At 39.8% G+C, this 18,680-nt stretch overlaps 1 protein-coding gene across 9 annotated transcripts in view; it reads right to left on the minus strand.

Annotated features, from left to right (window-relative positions):
* ACVR1 (activin A receptor type 1) overlaps positions 1-18,680 on the minus strand; it is a 122,657-nt gene that overhangs the window by 47,144 nt on the left and 56,833 nt on the right. For 6 of the 9 annotated variants that reach the window (XM_070240978.1, XM_070240980.1, XM_005601501.4 and 3 more), the window contains one exon: positions 6,533-6,606. In XM_070240978.1, coding sequence (XP_070097079.1) covers positions 6,533-6,599 — 67 coding nt within the window. In that variant the 5' untranslated portion in view covers positions 6,600-6,606. Of the gene's footprint in view, positions 1-6,508; positions 6,607-18,680 lie in introns of all 9 variants that reach the window. The other 3 variants (XM_023622945.2, XM_023622944.2, XM_070240977.1) reach the window with 1 other exon arrangement.

Raw genomic sequence — 18,680 nt, forward strand, 5'->3', positions numbered from 1 at the left:
AACTACACGCCAGGCACTGTCTTAGGCACCAGGGATAAAACGACGGACACAACCAGGTCCCAGCCTTTCACACCCCAGGACTCACCTCATGTATTCCCCATGACTCCTCACAGCCATCCTGCTACAGTCCCCATCATGCCACTGCGGTAACAGGCCCAGAGAGGGGAGGTAACACACACACAGAGACACAGTAAAAAGGAAGAAGCTGGCTCATGATGGTGTCTGACTTTGTCTCACTCCTGAGAAAGGCCTGACTGCTATGCACGGCTGAGAGCCTTCCCTTTAGAAGACACTCTTTGACTTTGACTAGTAACACCATTTGACTAGCGAAAATTATACTAACCCTTCACAGAACTGACATTGTGAAGCACAGGAGGCAGGACATGATGCTCAGGATAAAGAGAAGCCATGAACATGTAAATCCGCATGGCGTCCTGCAGTATTATATACATCACAGGAGTCAAAGTCTAAACTGGACCGAGGGTATTTTTTTCCTTTCCATTCTCTACTATACAACTTTCCTGAATGCATCTGATTTTTCTTTCATTCAAACTGGCTTGGTGTAGGTACCAGAATTCAGAATGTAAAACAAATGCAGCAAAAAGTAAGTAAGAGAGGCCACAACCCCCATCACCATCTGAATAAAAAAAACAGGCAGAGTTGGGTTATTTTTTTAAGGTGAATTACACCACCCTCTTCTCAAGAGGAATTTCTCCTTCTTCCTCCTATTCCTTCTCTCCTTCCTACATCCCCCAAATATACATATCCTCGGAAAGGCCGTGCTCCACTCTAACCCATAACAAAGAATTAAATGTAGCATTATGGTGGATCTAGGAAACACCCTGCTCGGCAGAGCTCAGATTCAGCTGATTAGACTGAGGCAGCAGCTGTTCCAGTGTTATGTCCGAGGCTGAGAAGGTGCAAATGTAAACTTCCCTCTTCCTGTTAAATCACTGCTTGGAGGGAGAGGATGGTCAGGCTACATGAAGTTGTGACAAAATAAAAGGTTCTAGGCCAGCTTTGTCAAAGAAAACACCAGCTGGGGTGTTTTGTCAAAGAAAACTTCAACTGGGGGCAGCAGGGAGTCCTGGGTAGGGCGTTCTTGGGACCAGACTGGAGGGGTCTTTTTTAAACTATGATTTCTGATCCATTGGTGGGCAGTGAAATCGTTTTAGTGGTTCAAGATGAGGTTTCTTTCTTTCTTTATAAGTGAAATTAAACTGAATAGAACGAGAAAGGGAAGAAATAAGAGTACCTTCAACATAGTATGAGTAATCACCGTTTCACAAAATTTTCGTTTCAGACGTGTGTGGGGCCTACTGTAAAATGTTTCTAAACGTAGATGCGCAGGGTCCAACTCTAAAATGTTACTTACGGTGAGTCACGGTGAAAAGTTTGAAAGGCACCCCGCCCTGTGTCTTACATTGACTAGGAGTCGACATGAGCTCTGAGTAATGATGACTATTTCATATAATCATTTTCTATGGAAGCTTGCCTGAGGTCATGCTGGGCTGCAGAGGGAAGCTCCAGGGGACAGTGAGCAGTGTTTGGGGAGTTGCAAATTAATTTTTACATGGGTTTGTTTTCCTTGGTGTTTGTTTCCCCAAGAGCAAAAATTTCATATATGACGTTCCTACAAATTTCCTGCTTCCCTAGTTTTTCCATAAAGAGAAGACGGCATCCAGCCTCTTGCTCTTGAGACCTATCTTTATGAAAGAGAAGCTTAGAAGCTATTGCACTCCCACTCACTGTTAACCACAAAGAAATTATTTAATAGGCCAGGGTCTTGGATTTGTTTTAATATTTGTTCAATACTTGACTTTGAATTTCTAGAGTCCCCTCCATACCCCACTGCTATCCCCTCCTCATATAAATGCATGTGGCTTTAGTTTAACGATCCACAGAAGAAACAAACATTCCCCACGGAGGAAAGGCTAACAGAAAGCTTTGTTGCAGCTCACCTTGCATCAACCAATACACTAACATCTTGCTAAATAAGAAAATTTGGCAAAAAAAAACCAAGCAATATCTTACAAGTGTGCGGCTTCATCAGATATTTTATGTCTTAATAGTGGCAAATAGCTCAGTGCATCTCATCTCTCTCCCAAAAGTCTCTCAATTGATGATGTGTCAATGAAAAAGATTTTACTCCCAAAAAAAGGAACAAATTACAGTAATGAGAAACAAGGCAACAAATTTAATATTGAGACATTTCTCTTACATTCATTCACCCCTTCAAGAACTTCCTGAATCCTCAATAATGAGAAATTCAAAGAAAGGCTTATTCTATTCTTCCCCCCAGTGGCAAAGAGGGGCACCTTTGTGGACCCTAACAAATAGTCTATTGAAGTTATCCCCTTCTTCCCTCATTGGGTAATTGGGCTGGAAAGTCTGAGTGGGGATGGCTTTGGAAATACTAAAATCAAGTCAACCCAGAAAATAATTGAGGACTTAGCAACCTTCTCTAGGACAGGCCAAAATCTCTTGCAACAAAATTCTATAGAAGTCCAGCCTCCCTTACTATAATAAAGTCTAACTATGGCTTGCAAATTTCATAAAATGTGGGTCATCTTAGCTTTGAAATATTTCTGAAGAAGCAACATTCCATTTTAAGTATTTGTGTCATGGTCTTCCCCTGCAAATGTTCAAAGGGACAAAGGAAAAGCCAAACATGGAGGTTCTGGAATAAAAAGGGACTTCTCCCCAGAGGCATAACAGCGGTATTAGAGCATGATTAGTTTTATTAATGGGAAGGAAAAGGAAGGATATACGGGTAATTAGGACTCAAGTGTTCTTCTCTGTGAGAGCAAATAAAACACTTCCTGCAGCTAGAGTTGTATATATAATGAACATGAAAAATGAATACTGGTATGAGACAAGAGAAATAAAAAACACAAACCCAGGTGAAGGGGCCTCATCATTTTCTATTACAAGCTCTCATCTCTGCCTCTCAGACAGACTGGATTGAGCTGGATTCTAGCATGCACCAGATGTAATGTGGAGGTCGCTAATTTAGGACACCAAAAAAACACAAAATTCTAAGAGGACTGATAATAACTGAAATTCTTGCACACCATCCTCAAAGTATATCACACCTTTTGTTGTCTGTATTAACCTTAAGCAAGAGTTTTAAGCAGTTCAAAAGCACATCTCCCAAAATCTATCACATTAGGGTAATCATGAAGATTATGGGAAACAATGCGTATAAAACAGCCCAATGCTTGGCACATATTAACTACTCAACAAATATTACCTATAATCATCAAAGAGGTAGTTGTAGTAGGCCGTACTTTCCAAACTTATTGGGTCCTTTTTGCCCCTGAGCATTTAGGGTTCCACAGAACTTGAAAAGTTTTCTTTTCCTTTTTTTTTAAGATCGGCATCTGAGCTAACAACTGTTGCCAATCTTTTTTTTAATTCTCTCCAAATCTCCCCAGTAAATAGTTGCATACTTTAGTGGTGGGTCCTTCTAGTTGTGGCATGTGGGATACTGCCTCAGCATGGCCTGATGAGCAGTGCCATGTCTGCGCCCAGGATCCGACCTGGCAAAACCCTGGGCCGCCGAGGTGGAGTGTGTGGACTTAACCACTCGGCCACGGGGCCGGCCCTGAAAAGTTTTCTAAAGTACACTCATACTAGTCAATTCTATCAAACTCACTGTTTGGGACCCTATCATTTGAAGTGTTATCACTATTTCTAATCAATATTTAAGAGATATTTGGGAGTAATTTGGGAGACAAAGGGGAAGAAGTTATTTCTTCTAATAGACTAAGAAGAGTACACTATCCAATAAAATGTATTAGAACAAAAACCTCTGACTTTCTTCTTTATGTCCAAAATGCCATCTAGCTTCACTGAAGCACAGTTAATAAGGTGCTGTGGCTGCTCTGCAAAGATCAAACACGGCTCCAGTTCCTTTTAAACTTGGTCGTCCAAAGCTGTGCATTAGACAATCTATGGGCTAGTATAAAGATTTTAGTTATCTGCCCTATTATTTACCTCTTTTGGTCAAGTATTTTCTACTTAACATTTGCTTTATGACTAATGTTGAGTATGTTAGAGTGTATTACAATTAGGGGTTCTCAGTGGTTCCGTGGTTTTTTGGTTTTTTTAAATTCCTAGTAAATATACAAAAACAAAGAGTCTTTTCATAGAATATGTGGTTAACAAGGAATTGAGTCATGGAGGGAAGACAGGACTAAGGCAACTGCTATTATGTTTAGAGCACTCTAGGTTGTAGCACTCACTGGATATTCTGCTTAAAAAATGAAAAAGCTATTTGAACTAAAGGATGATGTGTTCTTTTCCTTACTTGTAAACAGCCTAGTGATGGTGGTATATTAAATAGCAAAACCTCAGTGGCAATCCGTTTCCATTTCAGCCAGACTAACTCATCTCATTACATATCTTCACTGTGGCATTAAGAGGTCATTTGCTGGATTCTCTGGGCAGCTTAAGAGCTAAAAGCAGGAAAAAACAACCAGTGGCATGGCTGTTAATATCGTTCCATAAATGCCCTTTTCCCCATTCTTTCTCCTTCTCCTTCTCTAGCCATACTACATTTCCACCTCAAATTTCTCTTCCACTCTCTTTTTTTTTCTATTGTGCCTACACCACAGGTCCACCCATGCCATCAAATGAAACCCAAAGGAACTGATTAATACCATACAGAATTGATACTGCTACCTGGGAAGGGCATGGAATTTGGAGGGACTTTATTCCACAACATTCTTTAGTATTTTTATAGCGATCATAGTGTTTGGCAATTAAAAAGAGGAAGAAAAATCCTAGAAACTTGCCTGTTATGTGTCCAGACCTTGTCAAATGTGCCCTGGGAGTAAAATAGTCCCCAGCTGAGAACTACTGTTAACCCATCAAATCTCTTCAGCCTATTTCTTCTTATTAATTCCTTCAACCCAGGACTCAACCCCTCTTCTGGTTAAAAAACCTCCAATTCCTTTAACCTTGCCACACAGGATCCTTATTTCATATCTTCTTGACACTAATTAAAATGATTGCAGTATTAGTGGAATGCTTCTAACAACACTGCTTAAAGCAAGATGTAGACTATAGATACCTAAATTGGTTTACAACAGCACCATCCAATAGAAACTTAATGTAAGCCACATTATGTAATATTACATAATGTAATATTATTAGATAACATAGGAGAAAACTTAGATGACCTTGCGTATGGCAATAATTTTTTAGAGGCACGATCCATGAAAGAAATAATTAATAAGATGGACTTCATTAAAATTAAAAACTTCTGCTCTGTGAAAGACAATGTCAAGAGAATGAGAAGACAAGTCACAGACTGGGAGAAAATATACGCAAAAGACACATCTGATAAAGGACCGTTATCCAAATGCAGGAAGAACTCTTAAAACTCAACAATAAGAAAACAAACCTGATTAAAAACTGGGCCAAAGATCTTAACAGACACTTGACCCAAGAAGATGTATAGATAGCAATTAGGCATAGAAATGATGCTCCACATCATATGTCATCAGGGAAATGCAACTTAAACCAACGACAAGACACCACTACACACCTATTAGAATGGCCAAAATCCAGAACACTGACAATACCACATGCTGACAAGAATGGGGAGCAACAGGAACTCTCTCATTCATTGCTGGTGGGAATGCAAAATGGTACAGCCAATATGGAAGAGAATTTGGAGGTTTCTTACAAAACTAAACAAACCCTTATCATACGATGCAGCAATCACAATCCTTGCTGTTTATCCAAAGGAGCTGAAAATTCATGTCCACACAAAAACCTGCACATGGATGTTTACAGCAATTGTATTCATAACTGCCAAAACGTGGAAGCAACCCCAAGATGTTCCTTCAGTAGGTCAACAGATAAATAAGACTATATATCCAGGCAACGGAGGATTATTCAGTGCTAAAAAGAAATGAGCTTTCAAGCCATGAAAAGACATAGAGGAACCATAAATGCACATTAATAAGTGAAAGAAGCCAATCTAAAAAGACTAAATATAGTATGATTCCAGCTATATGACATTCTGGAAAAGGCAAAACTATGGAAGCAGTAAAAAGATCAGTGGCTGCTAAGGGTTAAGGGGGACAGGGTGGGGATGAATAGGCAGGACACAGAGGATTTGTAGGGCAGTGAAACTACTTTGTATGATACTACAATGATGGATACATGCCATTAAACATTTGTTCAACCCACAAAAAGAACACCACCAAGAGTGGACCCTAATGTGAACTATGGATTTTGGGTGATAACAAAATATCAATTTTAACAAATGGACCCCTCTGGTGGGAGGCTGGTGATAATTGGGGGGTATGCATGTGTGGGGGTAAGCAGCAAAAAAGGAATCTATACCTTCCTCTTGATTTTACTGTGAACCTAAAAAACGGCTTTAAAAAAATAAAGTCTTAAAAAAGGAGAGGAGGAGAGAAGTGTTAAGTCTGACAGAATTAAAAACAAACTAGTTTACAGTAAGTAATAATACACAGTGTACTCATCCTACCCCAAACAGCTGTGAGCCACTGACCTTCCATGCTGGGGGAAGGGAAAGCAATCACCATCAGCACAGGAAGAATCATTACTCCATCCACCATCGTAGAACTGTGGAGGGAAAAAAAAAGATATAAGTAAAACAAAAAAATCTAACTGCAGGATAACAAATTAAATCAAGCATACCACTTTTAAACTCCCATTCAAGGCCTTTCTTACAAATCCCCCTCACATATGTTGCTTTATCTCTTAGTACATTTAAACACATACCCTTTACATGGATCTAAACAAATCATCTTAAGGAGTTAATCAGATTTACCTCCTACTTGGCCGCTCGAAGGGGACTTGCTCTGACCTGCCCTCTTATGAAGAATTCAATAGGGACGTGAAAAATTCTAGCTATAACACTAGGCATTCCCAAAGGTTTTAGGTTTGAATTTTACCTTATCCTATTGAATGCAAATGGGCACTAAATTAAGAACTCTGAGAAGCATGAATAGATTGTTCTAACATGATGTTCAAGCTTAAGCGACTGAATAATTCAAGCCAAATTACTATGTTTGAGCCTTACTTCTCCTTTAAAAGGATTAGAAGTGGAGCAGCCTACATCATAATACAGCCCCAAAGGAAAAAAACAAACAACTACAACTTATCCCTCATCTATGGCAAAACAATGCATTCTTACATTGACCTCAAATTTAACAAAAGATAGACTCGACCAAGACAGGAAGAAATCATGTAAATGTGTAATATATGAAACTATAAACTGAGAGAAAATAAGATACCTGACATAAATTTTAGGTTGATACTCCCTAAAACTACATTGGCAGAAGCTCAATTTTCTGAGTCAAAGGACTACAACAAAGAACTTTTCCATTTGAATAATTCCTAAAAAACTTCAAGAATATAATGAGAGTTTGGTTATACTAATTTTTTATTATAAGAAATAATTTTAAAAAATTAAACCTTTAACTAGTTGCGATTGTCTAGACGGTAAAATAAAGAAAATTGGTAAATTTTTTAGTGAATAGGTTCGTGTGCTAGCTTGGTCTTACAGATTCAAAGCAAAGAGCAAAAGTTTGTTGCTAACTAAGCTGTTTCGATTGGATACTTTCTGACTTTTCTTTTTTTTTGAGGAAGATTAGCCCTGAGCTCACATCTGCTGCCAATCCTCTTCTTCTTTGCTGAGGAAGACTGGCCCTGAGCTAACATCCGTGCCCATCTTCATCTACTTTATATGTGGGACGCCTGCCACAGCATGGCTTGCCAAGCAGTGCCATGTCCACACCCACGATCCAAACCAGTGAATCCGGGGCCATGGAAGCAGAATGTGTGCACTTAACGGCTGCGCCACGGGGCCGGCCCCCTGACTCCACTTAAAATTGAATTTTTTGGTTGGTGGTCTGATTGTTCACTCCCTACACCCTCATCTTACCTTACCAGCCCCCATTTCATAACTGTATTTCAGCCTACCCCTTCTCTAATAGCAAAGTGAGGGAGGGGGATAAAGGAGAGTTTTATGTACTTTTCTTCTATATTTTTAAAAGTACATGAAACTTGAGTGAGCCCCTTTTACTGTTGTTGTTGTTCTTATTATTATTTCCATGTTCACATAGATCTTTTCTATAGCAAGCCCCTATTTCTGACATACAAACCGCTTCATCTTGGCCCCCACGACCCTCACAACCAGACGCTGACTCCTCCAACACCATCTCATCTCTGTGCCTCTGCGCATGAAGACACTGTTGGTTCCCTCCGCCTCAAAGGCCCTGAGCCTCCTCCTCCGCCCCTCTCCTACCCAATTCCCTTCTCCTGTCCTTCAGGATCTAGTTCAAAAGGCAAATGCTTGCCGAAACATCTCTCCATCAGCAGTGATTTCAACCCCCCAGCACTGGTCTAACACCACTTCGAATCAATTATTTGTCTATGTCAGTCTCCAGCACTAGCCCACTTGTCTCCAAAAGGGGGATGGAAGTCCAAGGATCATGCAAGACAACTCATTGACTTATAGGATGAAAATACTAAAATTTTTATCTTATAAAAAATGTTTTAATTTAATAGAGCAATAAATAACTTGAGCCTTTATTTGGTCTCTGTCTTTTTTATGACAGTCTAGTACAAAAGGTATCTTTCAGAAAGAGTGGGGGTTACATAATGTGAAACGGTGGACATGGTTTGCTTATAGAGTACAGCCACATATTTTACCTTTGAAAGCCCATTTAAGTAGAATTACAGGTTGTGTTGGCTGGTTGTAATGAAACGAGCCCTCCCCAAATTGCAAGTGTTCTAAAACCATCAAAGAAACTACAGATTGAATATATTATTAATGAAAGCACCAGAGAAGAGTAAGAAAATGGTGAAGCTGATATCTCTTTTGCTAGTAGCTGTTCATTAATCACTTTACTAGAGAAAAGCAACTAACATTCAGTTCAATCTGACATGAAGCAGGCTCCCCAAACTCAAGATTAAAAAATTCTTGAAACATGGATTTGCACCTAGTATCACAAACAACAAACATTATTCTGAGTGACTTGAGATGTTCATTAATGATAATCCAATGTCATCACCATTAGCAGTAACTTAGATATTTCCCCTTTAATCTTTTTTAAATTTCTATTTTATGTATGTTTTATAATAAATAGTTTTTCTTTTCTATAAATATTATAGCCAACATACATATTGAGGGTACATAAAACATTTTTAAGTTTTATAAAGCTCAAAAAACTTTTTAACTGGTGGGATATATCATCAAAAGCCTTTGAAAATAACTGGACTATCTCGGTCTCATCTTTGAATTCCCAGTCTGTCCTCCCTCCCTCCCTTCCTCTGTTCCTTCCTCCCTTCCTCCTTTCTTCCCTTCCTTCCTCTGTTCCTCCCTCTGTTTCTCCCTTCCTCCCTTCTTTCCACCACTATTGAGAGCCTACTATGTGCTAGACATTAGAAACTTAAAATGATAAAGATATACAAACACAGTTCTTACTATGGAGCTTACAAGATCTGTTTATGTGGGTAATCAAGTAATCATCCAAATGATCACATAATTAAAAACTGAATTAAATGTTAGAAAGAAACACGGTTAAATACGACTGTTAACAAAACAACTTGAGATTTTCAGGAGGGCAGAGGAGCTTCCTGGGGAGGTTATATCTAAATAGGAAGCAGAAAGATAAGTAGGAACTACCAGAAAAAGGATGAGAGAGAGAAAGAGAGTGTGTGAGCGGCAGAGAGAGTGCGTGTGTGTGTGTGTGTGTGTGTGAGCGCGTGCTGGGGTGAGTAGCACTCTGTGGTGGAGACAGAGTAGGATTTAAGAAAAAAGGCACACGGGGCCGGCCCGAGTGGTTAAGTTCGCGCGCTCCCCTTCAGCGGCCCAGGGTTTCACTGGTTCAGATCCTGGGCACAGACATGGCACCGCTCATCAAGTCACGCTGAGGCAGCATCCCATATGTCACAACTAGAAGGACCCACAACTAAAAAATACAACTATGTTCCAGGGGGCTTTGGGGAGAAAAAGGAAAAATAAAATCTTTAAAAAAAAGAAAAGAAAAGAAAAAAGGCACAGCTTCTCAGCTTCCATAGAGGCCCTGTGGCCTGGGCAAGCATGGTGTGTCCTGAGGACTTAAGACATATTTCAGAAATGAAAAAAAAACGCTAGGCTAGGACACAGGGAGCCTAGAGAGAAGAGTTATAAGCAAGAGGAGAAAATCTAAGAAGGCTGGAGAGGAAGGCCAGGATCAGAACCTTAGTAAGGCATGGCAAGCCCTTGTAAGCCCTCTATATATGACCTCTCCATATTCATGGCCATCAAGACCCCTTTCCCTTAGTCCTCACAGCCCACCCCTTGACATCCCATTCTCCCAAACATTCCAACCAGCCAGCTTCCCGCCCATCTCAGGACCTTTATATACATGATGCTCCCTGTGACTGGGCCCTTCTATCAGATCTCAACCTGGCAAATGCCTACTCATCCTTCAAGTCTCAACTTCAATGTCACTTCCTTCTAGAAGCTTGCCTAGACTCTCATAGGTCCTCGTTATACTCTCATATACCACTTTGTTAAATTTCATTCACAGCACTTATCATAATTGATAATTATATATTCACACTTGTGTGTGCTTTTGAACATCTGTCTCCCTCACTAGACTGTAAAGCTCATGGTAGCAAAACTTTTAGTCCATTTTGTTCATCCTTATCAGAGCTAAGGAGCTGCACATTTAATTCTTATCGAATTCAAATCTTCCCTGAATTAATCAGCTGAATTTAAACTCAAATTCTAAAAAATTAGCAATCCTCCCCACCCCCAACACACAAGCACCCACACTTGCAAAGGAATGGTAGGATTAAGACATTACCATCTCTGTCACTTCAATCTGTAGAATTTTGTTTGGGTGATACTGAAAGTCAGCAGTCCACAAGCTTCAAGCTTTAAAATCAAGAATCCTTTCACTATTAAAAAAAATCTAAAAGACAATCACCACTGATTTTTTTTCCTGTCACAAAGCCAACAAAAGCCCATTCCCCAAAATACTTTTTAACAGATCATAACTGTGGAAGCAAATTTAAAACATTAATGTAGGTTTATAAGTAGCAAACAGAAAAAAAGAGTTATAAATTCAGTCTTCCAAGCTAATCTACTGTTTATAGATTGATGGCTCAAAATCCGCCAGAAATCTTTGGAAAAAAAAGTCTGCATCGCTTATTGGTTGCCATTTTGTTCAGCGTCTGGATGGTTGCCGCTGACCAGTTAATCCAGCTATGAAAAATGGCACCTCCTAAAGGAAAGGGGGGAAAAGAATGTACAAAGGAAAATGTTCTGGAATAAATTTCCTAATCATATTTTAATTATAAAAAACATCAAAATGCTAAAGTCCCACCTTGAAGTTCCAAGGATCTAGTTCTAATTTTAAAATACACTAAAAAGAAAATATTGTTTTTAAGAGTAAAATTTCAACTCCCCTGCTCTCAAGTATTTTTGGCTAAGGAGTTTCAGATGTGGGTTGGCAAAAAAGAGGGACTGGTGGAAAAAGAGAGTGGCAGTAATTCAACAGTTCAGCGATGGCTTACTCCAGTGGTTTTCAAACTTTCTGGTCTCAGAATCTTTTTATACTCTTGAAAATTACTGAGGACCCTAAGGAGCTTGTCTATGTGCGCTATTTCTACCAATACTTACTCTATTAGAAATTAAAATGGCCACTTTAAAAAAATACTATGTTTTAAAATAACAATAAACATAGTACCCCATTTTTTATAAATTAAAAAAAGAACTGTACTCTCTCCAAAAAAATATAGTGAGAAAAGTGGCACTGTTCTGCATTTTTGCAAATCTCTATAATGTTTGGCTTAGTAGAAAGCAACTGGATTCTCATATACGATTCTGCATTCAATCTGTTATGATATGTTATATTGGTTGAAGTAAACATAGAAAATCCAGCCTTGCACATATATGTCACCGGAAGAGGCAGGACCTCAAGGACTCCCTGAGACAGTCTTGGATACTCGAGAGGATTCTGAACCACACTTTGAGAACCACTGCCTTCCTCCTTAAATGATCAGTTCTTCCACCATAGCAGAGAATCAGATGGTAGCAGATATTTTAGGCTGAACATTTACTCAATACCTGACAAAAATGTTACTGTTCCACAGGTTTAGAAATCTCATTAGCCTCTCTAACATCAAGGAAATCAACAAATCTATGGTCAAGGAAGAAGGTATTAGATATTTTTTTAAATGTAGGAGTAACATTTTACGTACACAACTAAATATTTTTAAAATGACACATAAGTTGTGATAAGAAAATACTCAGTTGCTCCTCTCCTTTAGGTTCGACCAAATCCTTATGCAATATTCTAAGGTCAAAATCCCTAATTGAAAAATCATAGGCTACTGGGGATTACAGAATATTATATGAGGGGTTCAGAGTATGAATTTTTGCCTCTAGTATATACTACTTGCTTTCTGTTCTTGAATAAGGTCCTCTATCCCTGGTAACTATCTAAATACTTCAGGCACAAGGAAAATAGCTATTCAGAACAAGACGAGGGACTTCCCATCTTAATTAAGGTACCCTCTTTAAATCAGTACCATCTCTTACAATATCTCAGGACTACCTTCTTGGGGATGGAACATTCCCATGATGTTCTGCTAAAAACAGGCATATCACCAGGGCAGAACAGAACTGCTTCCCAAATCCCATAGTACTTTTCAAACTCCATTTATAGGTCAGACTGATATCCAGTTAGGGAGCTAGCATTTAGCTCAATTTCTAACATGTGTGGGCTTGAGACCAAGTTTGGCACTTCTGCTCATCACAATTTTACAGCTGGATAAAGCCACAGATATACTGCAGTACAGTACAAAAAAAATCATGAAGCATTTTGATATTGGTCACAGAATAATCTAGAGAATAATACACTTCCATATTCAACTTTTAGAACTCATATTAAGCAATCTGGTTGATAATCTGCCAGAGGAATAAAAGATATTTCTAAAACCTAGATTTATGAACAGCATACAATTTGTTATCCGTAATATTGAGGATGAAGGGAAAGTTATAAGATGAACTCCAAGATTCTTTCCCATCAGAAAAGTCTACAAAAATGTTCATTTGTCTGGCCTATGACACAAACTCATTTGGTTTGTCCATTTGTTCAACACATAATTTACTGAGTACCTACTCATTCAATAGGGATTTTCTTGATACTCTTCTCAACTCAACTTCTAACAATCTCCAAGTCAGAAAGAATCTTGAAAGACAGGTTGTACATTCACCCATCCCTATTTTGAATGACACCATCCACGTGAAGTCACTCACTCACCATTGGTGAGGGTTGTCACTACTATTCCATGACAGTTTTTTCTTTTATCTCTTCATACAATCTATGCTACACCTTCAATAAAGAAAAAAAAATCATTCTTTTTAATATAAAAGGTAAAGGCAAAGCAGAAAAAGAACTAGAGTAATTCTGCTTTCTCTTAATTATCTGTCAATATTACATCATTATCACCCTAATGCAGAGGCACTTACTAACGAGCCAGGCACAGTGCTTAGGGATCGTATGTACTATTTCATTCAATTTCTCCCCAAAACACTTTAAAATAAATACTCATATTAATCCCATTTTACAGATAAGAAAATGGGTGGGTAGAAGCAACTTGCTCAAGGATGCAAGGTCAAACCCAAGACGATCTGACCAGAGTTCAGGTCTTAATCAGCCACCACTCTCCCAACCTTCACTAAACTAGTTAGCCAGAGTTTAACCGCTTTTGTCCACTTTTGTCATCCTTAACATTTTATCCAAGCCTCAACACATACTGCGTTTTAACCATGTTGATTTTTCCCTTAGAAAACAATCTTTACTCTTGGTTATTTAGGCCACCTTTCAATCGTGCCCTTTTTCCATTTCTTTAACCTCAAAATTAATTTCATACACTCCGTAACCTCAGATTTTCTCCCCCTGCCCCGGATAAAAGATCTTGACGTGAAAGGAAAAAATGAGCTGTTTTGATAGTACAGAAAGTGATTTCAATCTCTCAGTTCTCTTGTAACTCACATCTCAAAAACTGAAATCAGGGTAAGTCAGGCACCTTTTGGGACAAAGTTGGACCCAGTAAGACAACTTCTAGACATAAAACTTTGAGGGAAGGTATACTTACAACTACCTCCAAGTGGAACTAAAATCAGCCATTACGCGAAAACAGTTATGTCTCTTCTATGCTCAACAGGCAGAGAGATAACCCAAGGGCAGCTTGTCCCAAACTACCTCGGCCTTTAGGAGGGGTGAAAAGAGACATGAGCTGTCAGTTACAGTGTAAAGAAAGGATAAACTGAAGCCACCGAACCATATGTTAAGTAAGTTAAGTCAGGGTCTTTTCTCCAGTTCACAAATGACCTGTGAAATATTTTTAACACCACACTCCGTCTGAACTGGCAATGTGCAAGTTGCCAGGGCTTGGTTTTATATAGACTTCACCACTGCTGGAGGGTTTCTGGTGGGGTGTTACTTTCAGAATATTAGCATGTAATTTGATCTTTCGAGATAGATGAACACAAATAGCTTCTTGGACAAGTTCTACAGAACTGAAACCCAGCCCCTGGATCAGTTCATCCTGTAGTTAGAGGAAATAATTACAGATTATTTCAGAAAAGAAAGGGTTTTGACTGAAAGAGTTACCCTACAAACATTCCAGCTGTGACAGATGGACCCAAGATATGGTTTGGAAAGGAGGGGAAAGAACAATATAATCTGGAAAAAGAGGGAGGAAAAGAAATGGCTTAACTGAATGAAAATAAGTGAAAGGTTTAAGTTAGGCTACCAAGTAAGAACCAAAGAATCCCCAGTAAATTCACTTTAATTGTATACACAATGAAATTGACTTTGCTACACCCCCACCAGAGATACAGATAATAATGACGCTAAGCTTCTGAGATGCCAGTGTTTTGATCACCCACTTCCTTCCTGGTATCTCAAGGCTAGGTTTTATTTCGACATACTTGAATACATGGAAACTGTCTCTCATTTTCCACTTCACTCCCTCTGTATCAAATAGCCATGGCTCTCCTGCTTTGTTTCAACTGATAGGACCCCATCATCTCCCAGCTGTTTTGTTACAGTCTCCTAGGCAGCTCAGGGCTCACTCCTCTCCCTCCAGTTTACAAACTATGACAGGAACAATATTTTTTACCTACTGGTAGGAAGGACCCCGTTATTCCTCCCCAACAAAATTCTTAGATGCAAAACTGTGGAGTCCATTTAAAATCTCACTTCCTCCCGAAGTCCTCAGAGAATGCTGTCTCAGCCCTCTGTCTCATTTCTATGCCTGAAGTGTCCCCTCTAACCTAACAACAGACCTTTCTATCGCTGCCATTACCAGACAAATGGTGTTGCAGGCACCTACCATCTGACACAACTGTCCCAATTCTAAGGCTAATATGTTTAACCTATAATAATGTGAAGGGAGCAGTGAATAAAATGAAAGGGACGTCAACAGAGGTATATTTCTCTCTTTTTTTTTTTGAAATGGGAGACACTAGAGCATACTTCTGTGGAGGAGAGAAAAACCACCTTTTGTACACCAGCCTGACAAGAGCTTTCCTCTCATCTACACTCCAGCCCCACACTCAAGCCCATTCCTGCCTCAGCCTTCCCACCCTCATCTTCTTCACGGCACTTAACACTGTGTGAAATTTGTCATTTATGACCAGTTTGTTGATTTTTATTATGTTTCCCCCTCTCCCACCCTTCCTTCCTCCACACACCAAAATATAAGCAGCATGAGAGTAAGAATTCTGCCCAGCTCGTGGCTACAACCCCACGCCTGGCACATACGAGGCACTAGATATAAATTCAAACACATTAATTTTAACTTCTTAGTCTATGCTACACTTTGGTTTTGGTAGGGAGAGGAAGATGAGGTTTAAGGAATTTTATACAGCCTGGTAAGGAAATGACTAGGGGAGGAGGGGGCTCCATGTCCTCAATTTAATATAGTAGCAACCAGGTATTTGAGATCAATTCAAAGATATCATTTGTAACTTGGATTTCAGTTTTCAAGGGTGCCATCCAAGAGAAGCAGCCAAACAGAAAGACGGCTGGCAGACTGGGTATACCAGACAACTCCCTGGTGGACAATATCCCATTTGGAAAGGACTGCTTGGATCTCTAGTTGCAGACACCAGCTGATCCGCCCAGAGCCATCCCCAGTGACCTCTGAGACAGCTTCTGTAGCTTGAAAATACATCTCCTACAAGTCAGAAATTGACATATCATCTCCCCGCACCCTCAGTCTCCTAACAGCTATTGACGCTATTTGGAAAGCCATGCTTCCATGCCTATTAATAACCTTTAGAAAGAACCCTGAGGAAGTGTCAAGAGAAAAATAGATCTGGCTGATGGAAGCCAAAGACTCAATCAGAGGTTGCAATTAGCAATTAATACATTTGAAGAAAAAGAAAGTTGTAACATCCTCTGTATCCATATGTTATCTGTTCAGAAGGCTTAAAACAAAACACTTAGCCAATGAATTCAAGGAAGGTTGAGTCAAGAACACTGGTCTTTACAGAAAGGAATTCTTTTAAAGACCGCTTATCTATTTAAACACTTGAGCACCACCAGCTAACTTTATCTGCACATCAATGATTCAGGGGGATTTTGCCTACAAGGCTATCATTAAACCTTTACAGTTATTTACGCCTTTATAAAATTTCTCCAGGTGACACCTTAAATAGCAAGCAAATCCATCTACTCTAAAACAATGGAATAACTAAATCAACATTAATGTTTAAAAAGACTTTTCTTGGTGGTCTTTCTCCTCTCCCCTCCCCCAACTAGAATGTGATTAATGGAATTCTCTCACAACTTAGCTTGAAATACGCTTTTGCCAGTCGAGCAGCTAAAGCAGAATCAGATAATTGTGGTATGACTCAACAAATGCACAGCTGTTCATTTAAATATATCCATCAAAAGTATAAATACGATCATGAGAAAGAAAATGAGCTGTGTACACAGGGTCAGTGCCCAAGTTGAACGGGTTAGCATGGAAGTAACCACAACAGAAAACACAGAGAGGGCAGATGAGGCAGGAAGAGGTTCTGCATACCAGGGAGAACGAGATCAGAAAACTGATGTCACCAAAATCCAGCCACCCAACCCAAAACACTCACTGACCTAAAAAAGAAATTAATGGCAAGTTAAAAGTAAAAATAAATGCGCTCTACTAAGTGAGGAGAATGAAACAATTTAGGAAATAAATGATGCTCCCAAGTACACAGAGGTAGAAAGCCTACAGGGTAGAAAGGATGAATCCAATCCGTTATTAAAAACAAAACAAAACAAAGACCTTGAGGCAGATGAAAACAAGAGGAACAGGATTCTCACCTCAGTCCTCTCTCCAGAACCTTCGAAGACAGTGATTACGAAATCATGAAAATGTGGGAATCCCTCCAGTCGTTGGTCCCAAAGCAAATAACTGAAAACACCACCCCATACCAGACAACCCCTTTTGGAGGTTCTACACATGACAGCGCTACTTTGACAGGAGAGAAGGAAACAGAGAAACAGAGGAAGAGAATGTGAAGACGGGGAGGGGAGCAGTGAACAAGAGGAAAGTGCCTATGTCAGCCCTGCACACCCCATTCCTTCCTCTTCCTCGGGGATGGCCCATTAGCCCAGTCAGAATCTGAGATGCAGAGGAACTGAAAAGACTCTGGTGCCATTCCTCTTTTAATATGTAACCCAAAAGAACAATAAATAAAAAGAACACCTAATCCATGATGACCGTTTCCAAGCTACCCCTGAACCATCAAAAATCAAGTTCTTCCCGGAAAAATAATCTCTCTGGTGGTAGGGAGCCTAAGCTCATGCTTAGCTTGACTACTCAGTCATGGGGAACCATTCCTGTTCTCCTCATTTAAAGGCAAGCCTCTCTTACATTATCGTAAGCAACAACTACTTCAACTACCTTCTTCAGCAACAACTACTTCAACTTCAACCACCTCCTTCAGGTCCAAGTCCTCACATACCTACCCTCTTCATCCTTTCACAGAAAACTTTCTAGAAAAAGCAATCTGCACAAGTCTCCCTCTCCTCCATCCAGTGTTTCATTGAAATGCTAAGATTCTAACTCTTTGTAGGCCTTACCTTATCCTTCAGATTTGCAGGGGAGCTTCCTCAAAACTCAGATTCCCAAGCCTCACCTCCGGAGATTTTGACTTGATTGATCTGAGATGAGGCCTAGGAATCCCCCAGCCCCCAAGCAATTCAAGTGATGCTGAGAGTGGACTCAATCATCCATTCCATAGCATGGCGGAGCTAATGACCCCCTTCTTCCCCTGGGTTCTTCCCTGGCTGGGATTTGGAGGCTCCACTCTCTCAGGTGTCTCTACTTTTATGGTTTCCTTCTTCGAAGTTTCTTTGGATGGGGATTTCCTCTTCTGCTACTCATCCCTTAAATCTTGGTTTTCCTCAAGGTGCCATATCTCAGCTTTCTCTTCTTCTCACTCAAGATGTTACCCAGTTTCTTAGCTTCAGGGTCACTGAGGCGACACCAAACCCCAAGGATAAGAATGGAATCGCCCATTTGTTACTCATTTCCGCCCCCCTCCCCCCCCCCCACCGTCTATTTCTTCCTCCCCTCCTATGTGTCCTTGTCTCCTCACTATTTATAAAATTAATTTAAAGGAGCCAGCCTGG

The sequence above is a fragment of the Equus caballus genome, chromosome 18, assembly GCF_041296265.1.
Source record: "Equus caballus isolate H_3958 breed thoroughbred chromosome 18, TB-T2T, whole genome shotgun sequence".
NCBI classification, from domain to species: Eukaryota; Metazoa; Chordata; class Mammalia; order Perissodactyla; family Equidae; genus Equus; species Equus caballus.